General features: G+C 46.6%; 2 protein-coding genes across 5 annotated transcripts in view; both read left to right on the top strand.

Annotated features, from left to right (window-relative positions):
* The window catches only part of LOC116720086 (spectrin beta chain, non-erythrocytic 1-like), a 31,666-nt gene extending 26,011 nt beyond the window's left edge, over positions 1 to 5,655 (top strand). For 2 of the 3 annotated variants that reach the window (XM_032563118.1, XM_032563120.1), the window contains 6 exons: positions 15 to 121; positions 2,754 to 2,805; positions 3,429 to 3,640; positions 3,711 to 3,884; positions 4,169 to 4,211; positions 4,404 to 5,655. In XM_032563118.1, coding sequence (XP_032419009.1) covers positions 15 to 121; positions 2,754 to 2,805; positions 3,429 to 3,640; positions 3,711 to 3,884; positions 4,169 to 4,211; positions 4,404 to 4,592 — 777 coding nt within the window. In that variant the 3' untranslated portion in view covers positions 4,593 to 5,655. The remainder of the gene's footprint in view (positions 1 to 14; positions 122 to 2,753; positions 2,806 to 3,428; positions 3,641 to 3,710; positions 3,885 to 4,168; positions 4,212 to 4,403) is intronic. The other variant, XM_032563119.1, reaches the window with a different exon arrangement.
* A 1,083-nt stretch (positions 5,656 to 6,738) lies between these two features.
* LOC116720088 (echinoderm microtubule-associated protein-like 6) overlaps positions 6,739 to 24,427 on the top strand; it is a 30,348-nt gene continuing 12,659 nt past the window's right edge. The window contains exons 1-18 of one of the 2 annotated variants that reach the window (XM_032563134.1): positions 6,739 to 7,951; positions 8,529 to 8,688; positions 8,801 to 8,899; positions 8,970 to 9,038; positions 10,268 to 10,453; positions 10,535 to 10,670; positions 12,203 to 12,404; positions 12,494 to 12,631; positions 12,735 to 12,991; positions 13,158 to 13,367; positions 13,499 to 13,666; positions 13,824 to 13,930; positions 14,005 to 14,105; positions 15,171 to 15,357; positions 15,435 to 15,540; positions 16,261 to 16,354; positions 23,810 to 23,910; positions 24,016 to 24,218. In XM_032563134.1, coding sequence (XP_032419025.1) covers positions 7,755 to 7,951; positions 8,529 to 8,688; positions 8,801 to 8,899; positions 8,970 to 9,038; positions 10,268 to 10,453; positions 10,535 to 10,670; positions 12,203 to 12,404; positions 12,494 to 12,631; positions 12,735 to 12,991; positions 13,158 to 13,367; positions 13,499 to 13,666; positions 13,824 to 13,930; positions 14,005 to 14,105; positions 15,171 to 15,357; positions 15,435 to 15,540; positions 16,261 to 16,354; positions 23,810 to 23,910; positions 24,016 to 24,218 — 2,721 coding nt within the window. In that variant the 5' untranslated portion in view covers positions 6,739 to 7,754. The remainder of the gene's footprint in view (positions 7,952 to 8,528; positions 8,689 to 8,800; positions 8,900 to 8,969; positions 9,039 to 10,267; positions 10,454 to 10,534; positions 10,671 to 12,202; positions 12,405 to 12,493; positions 12,632 to 12,734; positions 12,992 to 13,157; positions 13,368 to 13,498; positions 13,667 to 13,823; positions 13,931 to 14,004; positions 14,106 to 15,170; positions 15,358 to 15,434; positions 15,541 to 16,260; positions 16,355 to 23,809; positions 23,911 to 24,015; positions 24,219 to 24,427) is intronic. The other variant, XM_032563135.1, reaches the window with a different exon arrangement.

Raw genomic sequence — 24,427 nt, 5'->3', positions numbered from 1 at the left:
AGTTCTGCTTCCAGATGGAGCTGCTGGAGGTCAGGAGGCAGCAGGAGGAAGAGGAGAGGATGAGGAAGCCACCGGGTCCAGAACCGGTTCTGGTCCAGCAAGACGGACCCCAGCAGCAAAGGTGAGCCTCCAGAACCGCCTCCAGAACCACTCACACCCACGAAGCAGACAGGAAGCACACAAAACCGGGTCAAACCAGAACCTGGACACGAGTGACATCAGAGCTAGTTTCCGACCAATCAGAGAGCAGAGGGACACGCCCACTCTTTCTCACCTCCAGATGGTTCTGGAGAACCTGGACCCGCAGTCAGGGGCGCCGGCTGCTTGACTCTATCTGACACGTTACATAACTAACATGCAGCAGTCCGCATGCAGTAAGCAAATAGTTGTTTTTTAACTGCCAGGTTTAAGTTCCTGAAAGCAACGGGCAAAATATACATTCAGTTATTCAGACCTGCAGAGGAGACAAGTTAGGAGGGAAAGTGGCAGCAGGTATTTGTAACTGACCTGCAAGCTACAATCGGATGCTCTCTGTTCAATCCGCCCAGCATCCGGTCCACACAGGAGCAGGGATTTATTTTACAAAGATCGTCATTTTATTGGTGACGGGCAACTTTTAAAAATCCCATTATTGTTTAAACAAACTAAAAAATAAGGATATAAACAGTGACATTTATAAAATGTTGAATAATTATGCTAAAATTTGCATAAACATTAGCACATACTTGCAGAAATCTAAGAATCAAATGTTTCTGATCTCTGAAGTCTATTTCTTTAAATGCAAAATTAATCTACTCAAGTAAAAGTAGCAATAATAATATCACTCAAGTAAAAGAAAAAGGTACAGTGCAGTAAAACTACTCTTATAAGTACCTTCCCCCCCCCCCCCCCCCCCCCCCCCCCCCCCCCACACACACCTCGGACCGGGCCAGTACTCATTTACTTGAGTACCAGTTACTGAATCAAATGTAACCAGTACTACCCACATTAGAACATAGACAACAACAATACTAGTTTCCCATTCTTGCTAACAAGCTTAATGTGTTATATTGGCGTTAGCTGGTCATCATGTAGCTAACATGAGCTAGTCATCATGTAGCTAACACGGTAGCTAACATTAGCTAGTCATTATGTAGCTAACACGGTAGCTAACATTAGCGAGTCATTATGTAGCTAACACGGTAGCTAACATTAGCTAGTCATTATGTAGCTAACACACACACCTGTCTCTGCGCAGCAGCAGATCTCCTTCCTGCCAGGAGTTAAACCAGCGCGAGAGTTTAAGCGCTCATGTTGCATTTAAAGGCAGCGTTATGACATGTGAACAATGGATTAAAGGAACCACTAGTGATAAAAATAGACCTTATGTGGGAATTATTAATGTTAATGTAAAAACAATACAGTAATAATACTGTAGGTTATTTAGTTTTTATCAATTTTAATAAAATATTTTCACAGGAACGTCGCCATGTTGTTCACGCTGCAATGCATTCTGGGTAAATGACGTGTAACGGTCCAACTGCCTGGCTCCTCCAGCCAAAACAGTGATGAGTAACGTTGTTAAGCCTTTTTAATTTGAACCGGAGCGAACTGAAACCGATCAGAACTAGAAATAACAAGAGGTGATGAGGAGGAGGAGCAAACAGAGGAAGAGGAAGAGTTGGCCGGTAAGTACTTCTGTAGCTCTGAATCCGGTTCGGCAAAAGAAGTTTAGGATCCGAACTTTGTCCGGTGTTGGTAGTGGTTCGGTACACTCAGTACCGGTGTTCTAGCTCCGTTAGCATTTCCAGTAGTAATAGCTCCGTTAGCGCTGCTTGCCTTTGACGTTAACCCCGGCGTCTGTAGCGCTGTGTCCGGTTCGGCATCAGCTGTGCTGTGTAGAGTCCGGTGTCGGTGGTAACGGCGAAACCGGACTCTACCACCGACCCGAACCTCCATGGGTCCGGTCGGGTCGGTGATGTCAGTACCGCAGGCAATATAGCTCCTGTTAGCATCTCAAAGAGCGTCCAGCTCTGCACGTCTCAGCGGCAGCACGGTATTTATTTTTAGCTCGTTAAAGTAACGAGCCTTGTTGGTTCTGCTGGTATAAATGGCTCAGAGTTGTGGAGAAAAGTCCAGGGTCCAGATCAGGTCCTTGGTTGTTGTTCCACTCCGGCTCTCGCACTGCGCTCTCCTTTCTTTCATGTGGGAAATTATCCAGATTCGCCTCAATTTTTATTTTTATTGTTTTAATTACAGCCGATAGTGACACAGTGTGGCATTATCTAAAATTACACCAGTCAAACCATTATGATAAACAACTGTGGGGTAAAGTTAGCCTTGCTGTGTTTACGTCATCAACCCATCGGTGAAAAAATGGCGACCTCCATGGGTGAAAATATATCATAATTATGAGTTTTGGCGTATCACAAACAGCCATTTTTGGTAATAGTAAAATTGCAACATATTTAGGCCAACATGTTCAACTAGTCCTGGATCTTTTAAAATTTATGGCTCAGAGACAGAGGGCACAGAAACGAGAAGAGTGGGAGTCCCAACGGCATCAAACAGAGATAGGAACAATAGAAAGATGACCACTCTGAGGTAAGAATGAAAAACATCCTCCAGCCAGGGGGGGTCACAGATGATGCCCCCCAAAACCCTCCTTAGGGCACCAGGCCTGACAGATTCTGTTGGAGAGGTCTGTGAGGTTCTGCTGACCCGGTTGTGTCCTCAGTGTGAGTGTTTAACCAGGGTCTGTGTTGGTTCTGCAGCGCCGTGACCCAGAACGGACTCCCATCGGATCAGGACCAGGACTCTCCTCAGGTCAGTTCTGCTGCTGTGTCTGCTGCTCCCAGTGGCCGGACCGACCCGGTTCCGGTACCAGAACTTCCAGAACACGCCATGCTAGAGATTTTATTCTGGATTGTTTCAGATTCAGTATTTAATGAAACATTAATAATTAATTAGATTTATTTATAGAGCTGCATTATTAAAGCCATTTCTGTAGAACTTCCGGTCCAGAACCGCCTGGATGTAAAAAAAATAAGCAGGCCCGATTTATGATCCGTGTTAAGGAAGATCCAGCCAGAACCGCAATAAGGGATCGATCAGATGGTTCTGGTCCATCCGGTTCTGATCCAGTTCTCAGTTTCCGTACAGCAGTTAAGTCAGATTAAACTGCAGGGGTCCCCAAAGTGGGTCCCTGAGGCCCGGCATCCTGCATGTTTTAGTTTCTCCCTGGTTTAACGCACCTGGATCCAATGATGGCTCGTTAGAACATCGACCTGCTGAAAGGTTGTTGGTACCACAAGGGAGAAACTAAAACGTGCAGGATGCCGGCCCTCCAGGACCCACTTTGGGGACCCCTGAATTATAGTCATGGTGTTTAGTTTCTACACTAGTCAGGAATGTGTTCTAACCCGGTTCTGTCCGATCCGGACCAACAGGACGCCGTGGAAGGCGGCGGCCTGGTGAACGGCATGGTGGAGCGCGGATCCAAGGAGCCGAGCCCCGCCCCCTCGCCGACCTCGGCCAGGAAGTCAGGCGGCAGCCAGTCGGCCACGATGCCGGCCCGCAGCCAGGAGGCGCCGGCGCTGCTGGAGGGGCCGCTACACCGCAAGCACGAGTGGGAGGGGCCTAACAAGAAGGCGTCCAACAGGTGAGGCCTGCCTCCACCAGCCCCGCCCCCATGCCCCGCCCCCCTGACTCCTGTGCTCTGTGATTGGCAGGTCCTGGCACCACGTGTACTGTGTGATTCGCGGCGGGGAGCTGAGCTTCTACAAGGACGGCAAGGCGGCGGCCCAGGGCGCCCCGTACCACGGGGAGGCGGCCTTCGGCCTGAAGGATGCCGCCTGTGACGTCGCCTCCGACTACAAGAAGAAGAAACATGTCTTCAAGCTCAGGTGAGCACCGGTCCAGAACCGGGCCGGACCGTCGTCGTAGGACGGCCTGATTGTTTCTGGTGATGATGACGATAAATGTGTCCATGTGAGAGGTCCAATGGGCTTCTGACAGAACCGATCTTTAACCTGCAAAAACCGGTTCAGAACCCGTTCAAACTGGTACCAAAGAGCTTAGGCCAGTATGAACCGGTTCTGAACCAGTTTAAACCAGTATAAACCAGATCAGAACTGAAGGTCCAAACATCCAAACCCACTTCCTGAATCTAGTTGTTCTTCTCTTCCAGAGTCTCCGATGGGAACGAGTTTCTGTTCCAAGCCAAAGATGAAGTGAGTATCCCTGAAGCTGCACTAGAAACAGGAAGCGGACCGGGATCGGTCCAACCAGCCGGCTTTCCAGAAAAATGTTTGGAGGGTTCTAACTGGTTCTGATGAACGGGTCCCCGTGGTTCTGATCAACAACCGGATCCGTCCTCCAGCTGCGGCTCGATGTGACCCGCTGTCCTCTGTCGCCCCCTGCAGGAGGAGATGAGCTCGTGGATCCAGGCCGTGCTGAGCGCTGAGCGCCCCGCCCCCGGCGCCGCCCCGGGCACGCCGCCCTCCGGGCGCGCGCAGACGCTCCCGGCCAGCGTGTCGCTGCCCGCCGAGTCGAGCCCGGGGAAACGGGACAAGGAGAAACGCTTCAGCCTGTTCAGCAAGAAGAAACAGTAGAAGAAGAACCACAGGGGGCGCCGGAGGACCCGCGAAGCAGCAAGCACCCGACCTGACCTGACCAGACCAGACCCGACCCAACTCGACCGTACCAGACCCGACTCGACCCGCTTCAGAGCGTTGCCTCTCAGCTCCTGCTTCCCTGAGACCCAAACTGCACATCCAGAACTTCCTGAAACATTCATCAGCTGTTCACCTGTTCTACAGAACCGGTCCAGAACATACCCAAGACCAAAATCCCAAACTTTTTTTTCCCAAACCGGACCCCAGACCAGGATTTAAATCTGGTTCTGCTCAACCAATCCCGAACCCAGACCCATCGCTGGTTCTAGTCCAGACCAGGTTCTGAAGCTGGTTCTGCTCCAGAACCAGAGAGGCTGGGATATAAAACTGCTTCTGCAAGAAAACCCACCCAGAACCAGGTCCAAACTCTGGTTCTGCTAGGTCCAGTACAGATCTGGACCCGTCTCTGATCAGAACAGGTCCGCTGATCGGACAAACCAGAACCACCATTAGTAAACTCCGGTGTGCTAATGATGTCACTGATGATGTCACAGTGACCGACCAATGGTAGAGGTGGACAGCTGATGAGCGTGTCGCCAGCGTCGACCCGGTTGTTGGTTCCGAATGGTTCTGATTGTGTTGTGTTTCTCTTTGGAACGCAGATGGCCTCTCTGCCCCCTGATTGGTTGATGGTGGGCCTGCGGGCGCTGTGATTGGTCCGCCTGACCTGGGCGGGACCAGCCGCTCCGGTTCGGATTTTCCTGAACTTGTTTTTGTATTTTCGTTGTTCTTCGGTTCTGAAGGAGAAACTGGACCAACTTTTTACAGCTTTGGAGTTAAACGTTCACCTGCATGTTTCACGTAAGCTCACCTGACCGACCGTCTTCTTCTTCTATGGTTCCGCGCCGCGCATCGTAACGTAGCGAACATGTATGGAAGTTCGTGTTTCTGCACAATCTGAGCTGCATCGTTAGGAATGACCTATTTAAAGCTTTTCTCATGTATGAAGCTGCACCTGTTAAAGCTGCCAACTCATTAAAGCTTTTAAACTATGACCTCACTTCCTGTTCTGTGATGTCATTTCATCACACCATGTTTTCTTGCTTATTTTTCCATCATTTTAATTCCAAATATTCTGATTTTTTTCTCACCTTTTTACTTTTTCAGTTAATTTTCTCAAAAATATTTTCCTTCATCATCATGTTTGAGTTTTTCCATATAAATTATTATATTGTGACTTTTCTTTCTGATATTAAACATTTTCTCAATAATTCAGCCTTTTTTCTTGAATTTCTTTCTTGTTAAAGTTTTTTCTCAGTTAAACTGAATATTTTCTCCAAACACAAACTTTATAGTATTTCAGATTTTTGTCTGACTTTACAAGTTCAAACAAATTAAAAAGCATATTTTATAATGTTTTTTTGTTCTTTATTTGTGAAATTGTATCTTTTCAAGTTGTTTAAGTTCAAGTTTAAATCTTTGTTTTGTCAAACAGAAGAAAAAGAATAGAAAATGAATTTAGTTCAGCAGATCTTGGGGAACAGCAAACCATAAAACAGGGAAAGCTTGATTTAAAAAAAAAACATGGAAATATGACAGCTTAGTTCCAATATGTCAGATCTACAGATGATCTGGTTTGTAATAAGAATGAAGCTACAAACTGTCACTGTTTTCTGTGGGAAAATACTTTTAATACGTTTTATTTACTCCTTTATATTTGAGTTTTTATTTTATGTGCTTTACTAACCACAATTATTAGCTGTAAATGTGAAATTCTGAAACATATTTAGTAATTAGTATTAAACACTGCAGCTCCCAGAATTCACCGCGCAGAGCTGAGTCTGATGCGCTAAAACCGCACCTGCGCTGTCAGCGCGCGCAGGTAGAGTCAGACAGACCGGAAGTTGGAGCTTCGCCTTCGGAATAAAAGTCTGCTGTGAGGCGGCTGTTCAGGCTCGGAGGGTTCTGGAACACTCGGTTCGGTCCAGACTCTGGTTCTGATTCAGAAGCCTGGACTTTTTCCGAACCACCTACTCGTCCCACAATGCATCACTCCGACAGCTGTTTCAGGTGACAGATGTAGTCAGACCTGATCCGATTCTGGGTTCTAATGACCTTTTACCCAGTCAAAGTCCTGCTCGGTTCTGATAGGTTCTGTGGATTGGCTGGAGGTCCAGATGGTGGTGAGATCATGGACAGTTTCAGCTGCTTTTATTTTGAAGTTCCCACAGGAAGTCCCTGTCCCAGTGTTCCAACCTGACTCGCTCAGCGGTTCCTGAGATTCCCGTTAGTATTCCCATTCTGCTCCTGTTTTTGGGTCCAGCGGCTCTCCGTGGCCTTCGGACCCGCCGCCGGTGCCTGTCGGGCGGCCTGCTCCAGCAGGACCTTTCGCTGCGGGCCGCGGTGCCGGTTCGGGGCTGCTGGTTCAGATTGGTTCTGTAATCTGCGGATTTGACGCTGAGCAGACGGCGGGGGGATTTTCTCTGATTCCAGCCTTCGCGGACTCATCAGTGGAATTAATCTTGTGTTCTGGTCGGGTTCGGATCCGCAGCTGATCCCTAGACCCGGTGGGCTGAACCGATCCGCATCACCGACCCAGGAACAGTTCAGAGAGCCGCTGGACTCTGCCAGGTTCAACCGGATCTTTAAAGGACCCGGTTCTGCGGGTTTGAACTGATTTTGATCCGAACTGGATTCAGATCAGATTAATAGCAGATATTGAAACAGCTGCGGTGCTGAACATCAGGAATAAAATATGATTCCTGTTTTCATCATCAATAAATACACAGAAATACTCTGATTCTTCCTCGATTCACGAACAGTTATCTACAGAATCGGATCATTTTATAGTTTTTTTTTTTTTTTTTAATATGAAGAAACTTTCCATCCAATCAGAAACAAGGAATCAGTTCACAGCAGGACCAGCTGAGGTTTGATCTTCTGGACTAGAAACCATGTTGGCGGCCATGTTGGCGGCCATGATGGAGGCAGCCTGAAGGAACAATCTGCTTTTTATGGGACGATTTGCTGACCGTTGCTGCGTTTGCTTCAATCAGGAGGCTGCAGAATGGCATTATGGGAAGTGTAGTTGGAGGTTGCTCAGTTAGAAGCACTGCAGAGAGGGACTAGTGCTCCCAGCATCCTTAGCAGCAGAGCGGGATGTCGGATAAAACTGCGCCGCGCTGCCAGCTGCGGCTGGAGTGGGTCCACGGATACCGGGGCCACCAGTGCCGGAACAACCTGTTCTACACGGCGGGGAAGGAGCTGGTCTACTTTGTGGCCGGGGTGGGCGTGGTCTACAACACCCGCGAGCACACCCAGAAGTTTTACCTGGGTCACAACGATGACATCATCAGGTGAGGGGCGGGGCCCAACGCAACCACGCCTAGATTAGTGCAGGACAGGCGGTTGGATGAACGGGTCAGAGTTCATCATCCATCCACATCCATCTGTTCATCCAACCATCCATGCATGTCAACCAGCCAATCAGACGCCAGCCTATCAGAACGCAGCCTGTTCTGGGTCTGACGTCATCACTCAGACAGCGGCTGATGCAGACCTGTGCTGGGCTGTGATTGGCTGCCACATTTTCCATGTGAGCGGTGCGGCAGAACATCTGCCTCTGATAGAACCAGAACACACGGTCAACGGGTCAGAAGGTCACTGCAGGGAGGGTTAGGCTAAAGGTGTAAAGAAATGTCCCCATAAGGATAGGTGTGTGTGTGTGTGTGTGTGTGTGTGTGGGTGTGTGTGTGTGTGTGTGTGTGTGTGTTATGCCAGTGAACACACACTCTCTGTCCCTGTTGGAATCGGCGGACCGATCGGGTCACTGAAACGCCTCCACGCTGCCTCTAGTGGAGAGAAGATGAATTACTTGTCAGGACGTGGTTCTGTTCAGATAAACGTGGGTTTAGTGACTCGTTCTGTCCGCAGCCTGGCCATCCACCCGGATAAGATCCAGGTGGCGACGGGTCAGGTGGGGAAAGACCCGTACATCTGCATCTGGGACACCTACGCCATGCAGACCGTCTCTATCCTGAGGGACGTCCACAGCCACGGAGTCGCCTGCCTTGCCTTTGACTCAGACGGACAGGTAAAGCCACGCCCCCTCTCCGTGAGGGGCGGAGTCCAGAGGATGAATAATAATTATGACCGAAGCTGCCCTCAGGTCGCCTCACCTGCGTGGTTCATGTCTGTCGTCATAGCGATTGGCCTCAGTCGGACTGGACGCCAAGAACACGGTGTGCATCTGGGACTGGAGAAGAGGGCGGGTCGTCGCCATGGCAACCGGGCACTCGGACAGAGTAGGACCGAGGAAGTTTACAGGTTCTGGAAACCGTTGGGTGCCTAACCTCTGCTCTGCTCCTCCCACAGATCTTTGACGTGTGCTGGGATCCGTTCCAGACCAGCCGCCTGGTCAGCTGTGGAGTCAAACACATCAAGGTGAGACAGCGCCCCCACAGGGTCGCAGTGGATCTGCAGCTCACACGTCATGAATCATCTTTCAGTGTTGATGAAAACTTCCAGAAGAGATTAAAGTGTTAAACCTTTTTATTGGCTCTGACATGAATTGGACTAAACACCTGAGTTAGAGGTTAGACTTCTGTCTGCTGACAGATCTTCCTGCTGTTTCCTCTGGATTTGGTTAAATTGCCTTTAATTCCATGACTACGCTTCCACAACACTTTGTTGTCCTTCAGTCATTTTGTATCTAATCTGCTGCTCTGTTGAGGGACATTGTGAATCTGGAAGACCCGTCTGTGTCCAAGCTTTAACTTAAATGTTACTTCAATGTTTTCTCGTGATGTTGCCTATTTTGTGAAGCGCACCGGTCCCTCCTGCAGTAAAACAGCTCCTCACCATGATGCTTCCCCTCCTCTGGGATGATGTTCTCAGGCTTAAGCGCTTTCCAGTTTTCACGGGTTCTTCCACGCTGAGTGGCCTCACAGCACACATTGGTACAGGACTTGTTTCTTTGGGGATAATGACTCTCTGCTAGCTTCAGCAGCATCTTCACAAGGTCCAACCGCTCCATCTCTGGGCCACAGAACCGGTCTCCTTCATGGCTGGCCATCTCCATGATGTTCATACTTGGATGTAACTTTTTGAACAGATAAACTTTGAACCTTCAACTCTCTGGACCCAATGAAGAACCAGACTGGGGAAGGTTCTGGTTCTGTTCCTGATATTTGGGCTGATTTTTTTAAATTTTCCATGATGTCACACAAGGAGGCAGAGACTTTCAGGCTGTTTCTCCACTTCATTCAGAAGTTGTAGGTCAACCAGTCAGAAGCTTAAAAACCCATGTCATCATCATCTGACCTTTAGCAGAGAGAACTCATTCTAGTAATTCCCACTGACCTGAACCAGGAACCATTTAGCCTGATTTAATGTCAGACAGACAGAATAAAAAGGTTTTGGCTAAGAACCAGTTATAGACTTCAGAACGGTCCGAATTCGACTAGAACCAATCCAGTTCATTCTAATTCAACCCAACTGGACTCCAGGACTTAACTGGAGTCCAGTTGAGTCCTGATGTTTGTGGTAAAATCCAGGTAATAACCAGATGCGAGTCAGTGCAGCAGGGAGGTCACTGGGTCCGACTTTGTTTGTGAGTTTGAGTATCTAAGGCAGGTTTCCGGTTCTGAAGGTGTTCTCTCCCCTGACTTCAGTTCTGGACTCTGTGTGGAAACGCTCTGACTCCGAAGCGAGGCATCTTTGGGAAGACGGGCGACCTACAGACCATCCTGTGTGTCTCTGCAGCCAAAGATGAGCTGACCTACTCTGGAGCTCTGAACGGAGACATCTACGTATGGAAAGGAATCACGCTGATCCGGACCGTCCAGGCTGCACATGGGGTGCCAACTAACACTCCAACATCTTTAGAGCAGAGCCAGCTTGTTTCTAAACGCTGAATTGTTTCGTGCTTCACTGTGCAGGCAGGAATCTTCAGCATGCACGCCTGTGAGGAAGGGTTCGCCACTGGAGGACGCGACGGCTGCATCAGACTGTGGGATGTGGACTTCAAACCAATCACCAAGATTGACTTGAGGGAGGCCGAGCAGGGCTACAAAGGTGTGGAGATGCTGTCACTTTATCCTGTGGTTGGTAGGGTTAGGGTCACCCGCTGAAATTTAGTCACAAATAGAACACAGGTGTACCTAGGTCAGTCTGGCTCCAGATGTACTCAGGAACCTACAGGGGTTGGACAATGAAACTGAAACACCTCTCATTTTAGTGTGGGAGGTTTCATGGCTAAATTGGACCAGCCTGGTGACCAATCTTCATTAATTGCACATTGAACCAATAAGAGCAGAGTGTGAAGGTCCAATTAGCAGGGTAAGAGCCTAGTTTTGCTCAAAATATTGCAATGGACACAATATTATGGGTGACATACCAGAGTTCAAAAGAGGACAAATTGTTGGTGCACGTCTTGCTGGCGCATCTGTGACCAAGACAGCAAGTCTTTGTGATGTATCAAGAGCCACGGTATCCAGGGTAATGTCAGCATACCACCAAGAAGGACGAACCACATCCAACAGGATTAACTGTGGACGCAAGAGGAAGCTGTCTGAAAGGGATGTTCGGGTGCTAACCCGGATTGTATCCAAAAAATAAAACCACGGCTGCCCAAATCACGGCAGAATTAAATGTGCACCTCAACTCTCCTGTTTCCACCAAAACTGTCCGTCGGGAGCTCCACAGGGTCAATGTACACGGCCGGGCTGCTATAGCCAAACCTTTGGTCACTCGTGCCAATGCCAAACGTCGGTTTCAATGGTGCAAGGAGCGCAAATCTTGGGCTGTGGACAATGTGAAACATGTATTGTTCTCTGATGAGTCCACCTTTACTGTTTTCCCCACATCCGGGAGAGTTGCGGTGTAGAGAAGCCCCAAAGAAGCGTACCACCCAGACTGTTGCATGCCCAGAGTGAAGCATGGGGGTGGATCAGTGATGGTTTGGGCTGCCATATCATGGCATTCCCTTGGCCCCATACTTGTGCTAGATGGGCGCGTCACTGCCAAGGACTACCGAACCATTCTGGTTCAAGCATTGTATCCTGAAGGAGGTGCCGTGTATCAGGATGACAATGCACCAATACACACAGCAAGGCTGGTGAAAGATTGGTTTGATGAACATGAAAGTGAAGTTGAACATCTCCCATGGCCTGGACAGTCACCAGATCTAAATATTATTGAGCCACTTTGGGGTGTTTTGGAGGAGCGAGTCAGGAAACATTTTCCTCCACCAGCATCACGTCGTGACCTGGCCGCTATCCTGCAAGAAGAATGGCTTAAAATCCCTCTGACCACTGTGCAGGACTTGTATATGTCATTCCCAAGACGAATTGACGCTGTATTGGCCGCAAAAGGAGGCCCTACACCATGCTAATAAGTTATTGTGGTCTAAAACCAGGTGTTTCAGTTTCATTGTCCAACCCCTGTACATGTACTTTGAGTACACTGGTTCCACGTATATCCAAGGGCAGCCCCCATCCTAGCGTCAGGTCAGTCCCACGGTACCCAGGTGTACCCAGGGACTGGTCTGGTTCCGGGTATAACCCACCATTAGATTGGTTTCAATAACTGGTGTTTTCTTTTTCCAGGACTGTCAGTTCGCAGCGTTTGCTGGAAAGCAGACCGGATTCTGGCTGGGACTCAGGACAGTGAGATTTTTGAGGTGATGGTTCGCGACCGGGACAAGCCAGTTCTGCTGATGCAGGGTCACAGTGAGGGTGAGCTCTGGGCGCTGGACGTGCACCCCAAACAGCCAGTGGCTGTCACCGGGAGTGACGACCGCTCAGTCAGGTTGGTTTGAACTAAAACTCTCCACCGTTGTCTTCCCTTGTCTGATTTAACCCCATCTGGGTCTCACCTGTTCGTCTTATCTGTGTCAGGCTGTGGAGTCTACCAGACCACACTCTGCTGGCACGCTGCAACATGGAGGAGTCGGTTAGGAGTGTGTCCTTCAATAATGACGGCTCCCAGCTCGCTCTTGGTATGAGGGACGGTTCGTTCACCGTGTTGCGAGTCAGGTGCTCTCACTCATTTGTCTCTAGAGTTACTGCTGCCTCACCAGCTTCATTAGCTGCAAAGGCAAGGTGGGTTTAATGGTCGGTAAAACCTCCTCCTCTGCAGGGACATGACCGAGGTTGTGCATATTAAGGACAGGAAGGAGGTCATCCATGAGCTGAAGTTCTCTCCAGATAGCTCCTTCTTGGCGGTAGGCTCTAACGACGGCTTGGTGGACATCTACGCCGTTGCTCAGCGCTTCAAGAAGGTGGGAGAGTGCAGCCGCTCCACCTCCTTCATCACCCATCTGGATTGGTCTGTCGACAGCCGCTTCTTGCAGACCAACGACGGCGCTGGCGAGCGGCTCTTCTACAGGATGCCAGGTTTGGATCTCAGAGTCCTAAGTGGTCAGGTATAGTTTAAAGAAGTCTGACAAATCTTGAACCCGGCAGATTGTTACAGCTGGTATAACATGTTTTAAAACCCTAGTTGCATCCCAGTTGTTTGAACCGAGGGTTGGTTTTGGGTGTGTGTGTTCTGGTCTTGCAGCAGGAAAACTTGTTCCTAAAGAAGAAGCAAAGGGGATCCACTGGATGACCTGGACCGGTACCATCGGGCCAGAGGTGAACGGAATCTGGCCCAAGTACTCCAATGTGACCAATATGAACTCAGTGCATGCCAACTACAGCAGTGCTGTGCTGGTGACCGGGGATGATCTGGGTCTCATCAAGCTCTTTAGATTCCCCTGCCTGAAGAAAGGTTTGTATCTTCCTTCAAACAGGAACATTTGGCAACTCAAGGTTTGACAGAGTTTTTAGACCTGGTTCTGATTTTTCTGGGCTATTTCCTGAATGAACACATGAGTTTCTAACAACTGCTTCCTGCCACAGGGGCCAAGTTTAAGAAGTACATCGGTCACTCTGCCCATGTGACCAATGTTCGCTGGTCTAATGACCTCCAGTGGGTCATCAGTACCGGTGGCGCCGACCACGCGGTCTTCCAATGGAGGTTCCTTCCTGAAGGTGTAATGAACGGTGTTCTGGAGCCGCTTCTTCAAGGTAGATTAAACCGTTATCTCTCCTACTGATCAAAGGATCCATGAAAGTTGAGTACACTGAGACCAAAAGGACCCGTCAGAACCACAGACAGAACCATCTGTAGGATCTCAGCGCCCTGAAGGGAGCATGTTGTTATTTTCTGGTCTTGGTTTCTCAGAGGGGTACGCCGACTCCAACAGTGGCGAGTCAGATTCAGATGTGTCCGACGTTCCAGAGCTCGACTCGGACATCGAGCAGGAAGCTCAGACCAACTATGATCGCCAGGTGAGAAAGGAACAAACAGCGTTTACCTTTCTATGACTTGTCTATGTGTCTGACCCACCAGTTTCGTTCTCCAGGTGTACAAGGAGGATCTGCCACAGCTCAAGAAGAAGCTAATTGGTTCCTTGAAGAGACAGAAAGCACCAGAGGAGGGGCTTCGTCTACAGTTCGTTCACGGGTAAAAAAGTTTAAGCAGTCAAACTGTGTCAGTTCTATGCGAGCAAGGTTTATTGACCCTTTGCACCTGACATAACATTCTTCAGAAAGCGGCCCACTCCGCCATGACGGACAGCAAAACAATCTAGGCATGCTTTAACTCCTTTAAAGTTTGTCCAAACCATACAGTTGGCCGCCTAATATCACTTTTATTTTGCTGATTCACTGGTGAAATGGCCGTAAGGTGCTGAGCATTTTTCCTGCACAAACCGATAAGGACACAAACCAAACTTGTCATGTCACTGTAAGCCTTTTGGCAAGGAAAGAAGATGGCGATGGATAGCAGCCATGAGTGAATACACCAGGTTGCCCTTGTTTGTAAACACTTTTTACAAGGTAAGAAGATTAACATTCATAAGTAACTAAAATTAGTTAGCTTAACTTGAACCAGTAGAAGACATGGCTAATCTGGCATAAACAATTTGGGAAAACAATCAGTACTCCTGTTCCTCACTTCCAATGACATGGCAGTGAAGGGCGCAACATGATTAGGTGACGTAGTTGCAAAGGGTCTACATGAGCTTCGGTCTACATGGGTCAGTGTTAGCCAACGATCTCTACCTCAGCTTAGATTAGAGGTCTTCAACTCCAGTAAGGAGAGCTAAGATCCTACAGCTTTCTGATGCAAACCTGAGTTCTCTCACCAGCAACCAGACCTGCAGCTCTGAAGGACTGGAGCTGGAACCAGATTTAGACCTTTTGAGCAAAATATAGAGACGTTCTCTTTGAAGTAACAGTTTGTTCATGTCCGCTCATCTTTCTGAGGTTTAAATCAGATACAACAGGTAATCTCTCTGCCTTTGTGTTATTTTGCTGATTTAAACTCTATGATGAAGGGACTACAGGTAAACCAGACTCACCTGAACACCTTAGAGAGAGAAAAAGGTTGACTGGAGCTGATAATCCACAAAGTTTCCTTCATTAGCTCACATTTAGACCCATATTAAGAGCAGTTTTTAGAACGCCAGCAGCTTTAATGAGCTGCTCATCACACCCACTGTGACTTCCTACTTCCTGTTGGCTGCAGGTACCGTGGCTTTGACTGTCGCAACAACCTGTTCTACACCCAGACGGGGGAGGTGGTGTTCCATGTGGCCGCAGTCGCTGTCGTCTACCACCGGGTGCAGCACAGTCAGCGCTTTTACCTCGGACACGACGACGACATCCTCAGCCTCGCCGTTCACCCTCTCAAAGACTACGTCGCATCTGCCCAGGTACACCCAACCAATCATAGAGCAGCTCGTTTTGGGACACATTTTTAGGGTTTCTAATTGGCCGTCTCTGTCATTAGGTGGGCAGAGACCCAGCCATCCACATCTGGGACATCCAAACCTTGAAGTGCCTGTCTTTGGTCAAAGGTCACCACAGCAAAGGAATCTGTGCTCTGGACTTCACAGGTCAGTCAAATCTCCCCACAAACTCTTCCACCTCATCTGGAGTTCCTCCAATCAAACGTAGAGATCATATAATGTCCAGTAAACCGAACATTTCCATCCAGTGGGACAGGTCCTGACCGTCTCAACTAGTGAAAAGGTGAATGAAAACTTCTTCTGGTGTTGAAATGTGATGAAACAGAACAACCAATTCAGACTTTGTTTGAATTTTTTAGCCTTAATGAATTTGGACATTAAGGCTAAAACATTTTCATCCAGAATTTACTGAAAAGATCTCCATGGACATGTCCATTCAGTGTTTGGAGGACATCTTTAGTTGGATCTTATTACTCAGTGAATAGCCAAGAATAAAACCAAACCATATGACCTGGGGACCATCAGGTTCCTGGTGGCACCATCACATGCAGTCCATGAAGGTGATGAACAGAACCAACCAGCCGGCCCTAGAACTCCCAGTGTTCAGGTCATCCAGGTCCTGGGCGGTCTGTAGCCCAGCAGTCCTTGTCCATGAAACCTTCACCAGCAGGTGGCTTCAGTAACCTCACCTCCACCTCCTGAACCAATCACAGCTCAGCTCTACTTTGATGAGCATCATCCAGCGGTACCAGCCTGCAGTCTGTAGGGTTCCTCGGAGTTGTCCTGGAGACCCTGGCTGGGACATCTGAAACCTCCTGCTGGTCCATCTCCAACCCTAATGTGTCCTTTTGTCTCTGTCTGTCCCAGCGGATGGAAAGAGTTTAGTCTCGGTGGGAATCGATGAGTTCCACTCCATTGTCATCTGGGATTGGAAGAAAGGAGAGAGGCTGGCTAAGGCCAGGTAAGCACACCTGGATCCAGGTCCGATGCAGACTGGGTCTAAAACCAGGGTACTACATAAACCTTAGCTGACCTTTACCTGTTGGCTACAGCAGTGAGAGGTAGAGTTGAGGTGGCTTCAGGTTACTGTCTAATCTGCTCCAGCATCAGGCCGGGTTGTCCCAGTCAGACAGACTGCAGATGGACATGTCTCTGTGTCAGGTTTGACACCTATTAAAGACAAGTTGAACAACACAGAAAAGACAAGAGAGTTAGATTCTTTTGTACTCGCGAGGAGAACGGACAGAGATGTGTTTACAGTTACAAATCTCCAACCGCCCTGAAACACATTTGTCCGCTCCTCTCTTTTTATTACTTTCAGAGTCCCTATCACAGAGAGCACTGCAACTCTAAAGGGGTGGGGACAAAGCATTTTAGTTGCAGTGCTAAATGACAATCACTAACTAAACACATGTTATCTTGCATTAGAACACAGAGTAAAAACAGAACAGGTCGTATATCTTCAAGGCGACGATTCGTCAGCTATCTAACAGCTCAAAGGAAGAAGAAGTCCTGGCGAGCAATGAACCCGGTGAGGACGGTTATCACTGCTTCTCTTCAGGGAGGCCCTCTTGTGAAGACGGAGATAAAGTAGATCAAAACATACAGAAACAGTCTTTATGTTTAGAGAAAAGAAAACAATCATGGAACATCAAATATGAAACACTATTGTTATAAAGGAAACAACAAATATATGATAATATATTCATTTCACCTAACATTCCCCCGTGTTTATCACATATTTGTTCTAATTCTCACATCCCTCCAAAGGCAGCCACTTCAAACGATTTTCAGCCAGGAGTTCATTTTTTAGGAACGCAAACATGCGTACACTCAGGGATCATATTCAGCCCACAGGTTAGGGTCTGGATACAGGTTAAGAGAGTCGTCATCAGAGTATTCTTCGTCAGGCTCAGGATGTTTTGCTAACAAAGGATACATCTGTGCCTTCTGGTCTTCCATGGGAGAGATAGCTGTGGTAATGAGACGGTTAAACAAGGAACGCAGGCAAGGAATACAACAACATCCACACAAGGTTAAAATTACAGCAAAGACTGCAATTGATACTAAGACAGAGGACACAAGGGTTCGGTACTCTCCCAAAAACATCCATCCATGCATCCCACATGGAAGTATTCACACCAGAGAGTTCTGTCATTTTGCCATTAAAGGTACGGAGACCCGCAATGGCCTTCGTCAGGCTCCCGTTAGCTGCTGTGTTTGGCAGAAATGTGCAGCACCTTCCTCCAAAGATAGCACACACCCCCCCTTTTTCAGCTAGCAGCCTGTCAAGAGCAATGCGGCTTTGGAAAGCCATCAGTGAGGTAGCGGCCAGCTGCTCGTGCACCGCCTCGAAACCAGCCTGTGTCCAGTTGCCCAGTTTTTGCACGTTGTAATGGATGTAATTGATTCCGTCTACGTTTTTGTTTATCGTACACCACCAACAAATTGAAGATTCAAAACCAGCTGAAATTTGGTCAACCAATTTATATTCATCAGGTACACCGTGAGGGACGCCGATGGCGTCGATGTACGTGGGATCACCATAATTTTTCCATGTTAGATCGCGTTTCTCTAAATGATGCCACTGTTGTGGCAAAATGCTAGATAAGGTGTGAATTAGATCTTTTGCGGACATAGGATAGACAGACACAGGTAACAGTAAGGAGACTAATGCACAAAACCCTGTCACCTTTCGAGGTAATCTATCAAAAAGTCTGTCGTCACCGCACCACCACCAACATCTGCACGAGAAACAGGGTTAAAGTCATTGTTTACATTGATTACAGCAGTACACATGGTGTCTGAAAGATTTCCCAATCTTTTCCCAGACCCTGTTATATTTACACATGAGAAGTTACTCGGAGCTATCTTTAGAAGAAAAGGTTTCTTTTCATCTGCAGCTGTAAGGGGAAATATTGAATCATAAATCACACAGGTGCTATTAGGATTAGTCTTAGTCATTACTTCTAATAGACATTGTTTTGTAATGGTTGCTGGAGTCACACGAAGTAGAGGCCTTGGTTCCATACATACTACACAATACAACAGTCGTTCCCTGATGAAAACGCACACAAAAAAATAAATAAATAAATAAATAAATAAATAAAAACAAAAACAACATATTTACTCGCAATTTCATCAAAAGTGCATCAAACCTAAACTATCAAAATGTTATTTAAGAAATTTAACGGAAAAGTGAAACTTCTAAGATTTAAAACAGTAAAAGTGTTTATTTCTGGCAGTTTTAATGATTCTTTACAGCTACTAGAGACCCAAACTTTAGCTTCTCAGAAAATTAAAACATTAAAGACCAAAGAAAAAGGATTTTGAATAGAAATGTACCACAGCAAAACAATCTGGCTCTTCATTGAGAGCTGTATGCAAGCATATTACAGAAAGGTGAGTGGAAGGTCTTAATCCTGTCAATTAACCTTTAGCATGTTTTCTTGAACCAAAGGTCAGAACTTAAAGAGGAAAACAAATCAGTATCAACAAAAAAACCCTCGTCGAGTATTTCTGTGATTAAATTTTAAACAACCCAACCCCTCTGACAACATAACAAGTCTGAATATGGCCATTTCACAAATACACACATTATTAGGTCCTTTACAATACAATAAAATGTATCAAGTAAATAGTGATGGTCAGTGTTTCTCACACTACGTTACATATTGTGAGGTAGGTGTGCCTTCATTCCACGGCAGTGCTTCACTTATCACTACATATGCCTCATAAATAACCCTTAAAAATTCTTGTAATGAGTTTGTAGCCCTTCATATCTGCGAAACATCAAGAAATGAGAAAAACAAAAACAATGTGCAACAAAACTACAGATAAATGCACAGATGGACTAAGTACATGATCACAACTCAAAAGGCAGAGGAAAGCACTTTAAACTTTAGTTTCAGCTTAGAAAAGAGCATACAAAAGTTTTGACTGTTTGTATACTTGATTGTTTCTGAGATAAGTTAGGAAACTGTCTAAAAACACAAAGAAAACCTCAAAAAAGCCATTTTTAATAGTCATTTGTAAACATTCATAAAAACTCCTTCTCCCATCCTACAAAAAGCTTTAGCTGAGCTGAACCAGGTGTTTATGTACAGATGTGGGAACATCTGCGATAGCTGGTAGGTGCAGCCTAAAATACCTTAAACAATAATCATTACATCAGGATGAGACAGAATGGAAAAAACAAAACAAAAACTAAACAATTATATAACAGAAACACTTCAAGTTGAAGCCCGAGGGTGGAAAACAGGACTTATTCAAGATCTACAAACACACGCCACACTATCTAGTTTAGAAGAGAAATATGCTACTGGTCCCATTTTATCACCAGGTTGTTGAACCAGTACAGAAGTCATAAAATGACCTCTACAGTCTACCATTTGAACAAAAGGTTTTTTATAGTTTGGTAGAGACAGTGCGGTGCTTGACACAAGGGCCTGTTTTATTCTGCAAAGGGCCTCTTCTGCTTCATCTGTCCAACTCAGCGGAGAGGACATTTTAAAATCTTTTTCATACATCAATTTGCTTAAAGGAGCCACAAGTTCTGCATAATTGGGCACCCAGGTTCGACAATAGTTAGTTAGTCCTAAAAAGGACATCATCTGTTTTTTGTTTGTGGTTTTGGGGGCTTGGAGAATTTTTTTTTTTTTTTTTTTTTATCCTCCAATATGGTTCGTCCCCCTGCACTCAAATCATGACCCAAATATTTTACTTTTTCTTTACATAGCTGGAGTTTATTTTTATTGACCTTATGACCTTCTTCAGCTAAATGTTTTAAAAGCGCTAAGGTGTCTTGCTTACAGGTTTCCATGTTTGGAAAGGCTAATAAAACATCATCTACATATAACAAAACTTGGCTCCCTCCTGGGGGTCGAAATGTTGACATACTGGCACTCATCACTTGAGAGTAGATTGTAGGGCCTTCACAGTAGCCCTGGGGCAGTCTGGTATATGTGTACCTGTTCCCTTCAAAAGTAAAGGCAAACCAGAATTGACTCTCCTTATCAACAGGTACTGAGAAAAAGGCATTACTGATGTCTACAACAGTGAATACCTTTGCATCTGATCTAAGGGAATTCAACAATGTGTGTGGGTCAGGTAAACACGGTGCCCTCTGGATTACAGCATTGTTTACTGCTTGTAAATCCTGAACCATCCGCCATCCGACAGAAGGGGGCTGTTTTTTGACAGGAAAAATAGGAGTGTTGCACGGAGAATTGTCACACCGTACTACGACTCCTGCCTCAATAAGGTCTTGAATTACTGGCTTTATACCCTCCTGTGCATCTTTTTTTAAAGGGTACTGTTTCACCTTTGGCCTATATTCAGTTTTAGGTCGGACTTGCACTGGCAAGGCTCCCTTCACGAGGCCAACATCCGTGGGTCCTTTGGACCATAATTTATCAGGAATGTCCTTTAAGAGAACTTCCTCTTCTTCTGTAAGCAACAGATGTCAGTGTTGTCTAGAGTGCAAACGCTGCCCCTTTTGAACCCATGCTGTCCAAAAAAGTGCTTTTCTAGTTAACCCAGTAGACGCACTAGTTGCCACATTTGCGGAGGTTGCCACCCAATCAGTAGCAGCTTCTCCTTCCTCAACGACCCTGCCCAATTTATCCCACTGCTCACTTTTATGTTTAAACAGGGACACATGTGGAGGTGTCCATGTTCTGTTCAAAAACTTTAATTCCTCTGGGAGGCTCACTGCTGCCACTGAGGTGTGTTTTGTGTCAGTGTACAGATAGGTCACTGTTATCTTGGCCGGGGTGACCTTGTTGAGCCTGGCTTCATAGTTCTTATCAGGCCCCGGAGTTGTTTTAACCCAAAGAGTGATGTGAAGACTCTCAGGAGATCTTTGATCCTGCGGGGCAGAGATGGCTTTACGCCCCTCCACCAGAAGAGTCTGTGCAATGTTGTGTGGAGGCCTGTTAGGCACATCCAATGAATAGTGATAATATGGTTCCCCATATCCCTGGACGACAAAGAAATCTTCCTTTTTTATTTCTGATCCCTGCCTATAAAAAACTTGTTCCTCATTCTGGAGGAAAACCCCTGGAACCTTTTTCTTCTCTTTTACTACCTTCTCGGCATGAATAGCATGATTAATGTATTCATCTAAGGTTCCAGTCCCCAATCCTATGTAATGTTTAGTTACCCATGATCTTATTGCGTCTTTTGACCCTGCATGTAATGCATTTTTTAACTGTTGTTTATATGGACCATTTTCGTCATCATTTTCCACCAGTCCACTGTGCATCTTAAATGTGTTCATCATTCTTGTCCTAAAATCATCAAAAGTTTCTTCCTCCTTCTGTTTGATCCTGCTTATCTCAGTGTAGTTTGCTCTGCGTTTATATTTTTGAATTGTTCTTGCTGCCCCCTCTGCCCCTGTATTAGGATTTGAAACTTGTATCATTGGATACAGTTCAGATGTATTTGGCGGACTATCTTTCCCTACTGAAGGACAAAATGGGGGAGGGAGAGAAGGCGCGATGGAAGCAGTGGCCCCCTGCACCAAGCTCTCCCCTAATGTTCTAGACCATGCAAACTTTTCTCCTTTTGATCTAGTGATAGGCCTGTCACTATCGCTGTCCTCATATTCAGGGGGCGATGGCAGAGCTGGGTATAAACTTCTACTCTGCCCTCCCGGTTTTACCCCCTCTGTGTTTTTTTTTTTTTTTTTGTAGAATCACCATCTAGTTCTCCACCCCCTCCCGCTGCTTGTTGCTGCGTTATCTGCCTCCTTGACCCAGTTTCATTATCCTCGTTGCTGTAGTACATCACATTCCTGTCTTTATTCTGTTCTGCACTCCTTTTTTTAGATTTATTCTGCCCATTTTCTCTTTTTAGCGCTAATTCTAACCAAAAATTCACATCGTCATACCCCTGTTAATGCATTTTCTTTGGATTTGACTTTGGTTTTTTTTGTTTGATATTATCCTGCAGTAAAGTTTTTGTGAGTTAAGACGGCCGTCAAAGTTATAGTTTGTTATCCAATTATCCAAATGTTTTATTTTACCAGGATCCTGGGTTTCGACATATTTCCAGTCATTTGATGTTAAACTGTCTGTCGGCTTATTTCTACTCATCCCTTTTCCCATTTTTATGAAAATTTGGCCCAGTTTGTCGACGCCTAGGGAGTCCTAAAAACTGGGGTTCTGTTCAGTAGGCCAGCAATTGAAATAACCTGTTGAGGTAACCCACGCTTCAACTCTTTCGAGTGGGGGTTCTTACCTCTGCATCCTCAAGAGGTTTGCTGGTTACAGTCCTACTGTTTTATATGAGGTAAAATACCAAGTGGTATTTCTACCTCCAATCACTCGCACAGACACACACACTCTTTTTCCTATTTTTTATTTTGTCGCGGAATTTAAGCGCCTGTTCTCGCAGGACTCCGCCGTCCTTTTTTGCAACGGGTATTCGTCGGGCCCCGTCTCCCTGAACAGGAAGGCACCAGGCTCCGTCCACCTAATCACGGAATTTTGCGCGAGGACTCCGCCGTCCTCCACGGATTTCGTGCTCTATTTGTTACCTGTTAGAGTCTAGAATTGACAGGGTTTTCTGTGCGCGCAATGACCCTCAGTCACTCGCCACTTTTAAACAAGAATCACTCACCCCCGTTGTCTTTCCCTGGAGCACCGTCAACCGTGAGATCCCAGCAGGCAGGTCGAGCTCCAGCCCTTGAACAGGATCTGATAAGTTTCCACTAGGAAACTTGCCGTGCGCACGGTCTGTACTGGGGTCGACCAGACCTGCCGGAATCCTTCTGGTGTATTGGCGACCGGCAATCGAAGGACCAAGTAAATGTCAGGTTTGACACCTATTAAAGACAAGTTGAACAACACAGAAAAGACAAGAGAGTTAGATTCTTTTGTACTCGCGAGGAGAACGGACAGAGATGTGTTTACAGTTACAAATCTCCAACCGCCCTGAAACACATTTGTCCGCTCCTCTCTTTTTATTACTTTCAGAGTCCCTATCACAGAGAGCACTGCAACTCTAAAGGGGTGGGGACAAAGCATTTTAGTTGCAGTGCTAAATGACAATCACTAACTAAACACATGTTATCTTGCATTAGAACACAGAGTAAAAACAGAACAGGTCGTATATCTTCAAGGCGACGATTCGTCAGCTATCTAACAGCTCAAAGGAAGAAGAAGTCCTGGTGAGCAATGAACCCCGTGAGCACGGTTATCACTGCTTCTCTTCAGGGAGGCCCTCTTGTGAAGACGGAGATAAAGTAGATCAAAACATACAGAAACAGTCTTTATGTTTAGAGAAAAGAAAACAATCATGGAACATCAAATATGAAACACTATTGTTATAAAGGAAACAACAAATATATGATAATATATTCATTTCACCTAACACTCTGCCTGACTGACTGAAGTCCTCCTGTGTCCTGCAGGGGCCACAAAGATAAAATCTTTGTGGTGAAGAGCAACCCTTTCAGGGTGGACAAGCTGGTTACTGTGGGAATCAAACACATCAAGTTCTGGCAGCACTCAGGTATGCTTCCTGCCTTCGCTTTAGAAAAGGTTCTGTCTGCAGGAGACGAAGACCTGAGAACCTGACACAAGGAGCTGGGATCCACTGTCTGTTCTCTCCAACTAGGAGGTGGTCTGACATTTAAACGGGGAATTTTTGGGAACCTTGGGAAGCAGGAAACCATGATGTCAGCATGTTATGGCCGGTCTGAGGACATGGTCTTCTCTGGAGCCACCAACGGAGACGTCTACATCTGGAAGGAAACGACCCTGATGAAGACCATCAAGGCTCACGACGGGCCCGTGTTTGCCATGTGCTCCCTGGACAAGGTCATCCATCCATCCATCCATCCATCCATCCATCCATCCATCCATCCATCCATCCATCCATCCATCCATCTATCTATCTCAGGTCTTCAGCGACCTGTTTCCTCAGCTTCTCTGTTCCTCAGATCTGGAACAAACTGCCTGAAAACCTGAGATGATCAGAACCTACCGGCTACTACTGTTTGTTTCGCTCATGGTTTTTATATCTGTAT

Source organism: Xiphophorus hellerii, chromosome 5 (assembly GCF_003331165.1).
Source record: "Xiphophorus hellerii strain 12219 chromosome 5, Xiphophorus_hellerii-4.1, whole genome shotgun sequence".
NCBI classification, from domain to species: domain Eukaryota; kingdom Metazoa; phylum Chordata; class Actinopteri; order Cyprinodontiformes; family Poeciliidae; genus Xiphophorus; species Xiphophorus hellerii.
Note: the sequence above shows the minus strand (reverse complement) of the source record. Positions and strands in the feature narration are given on the sequence as shown.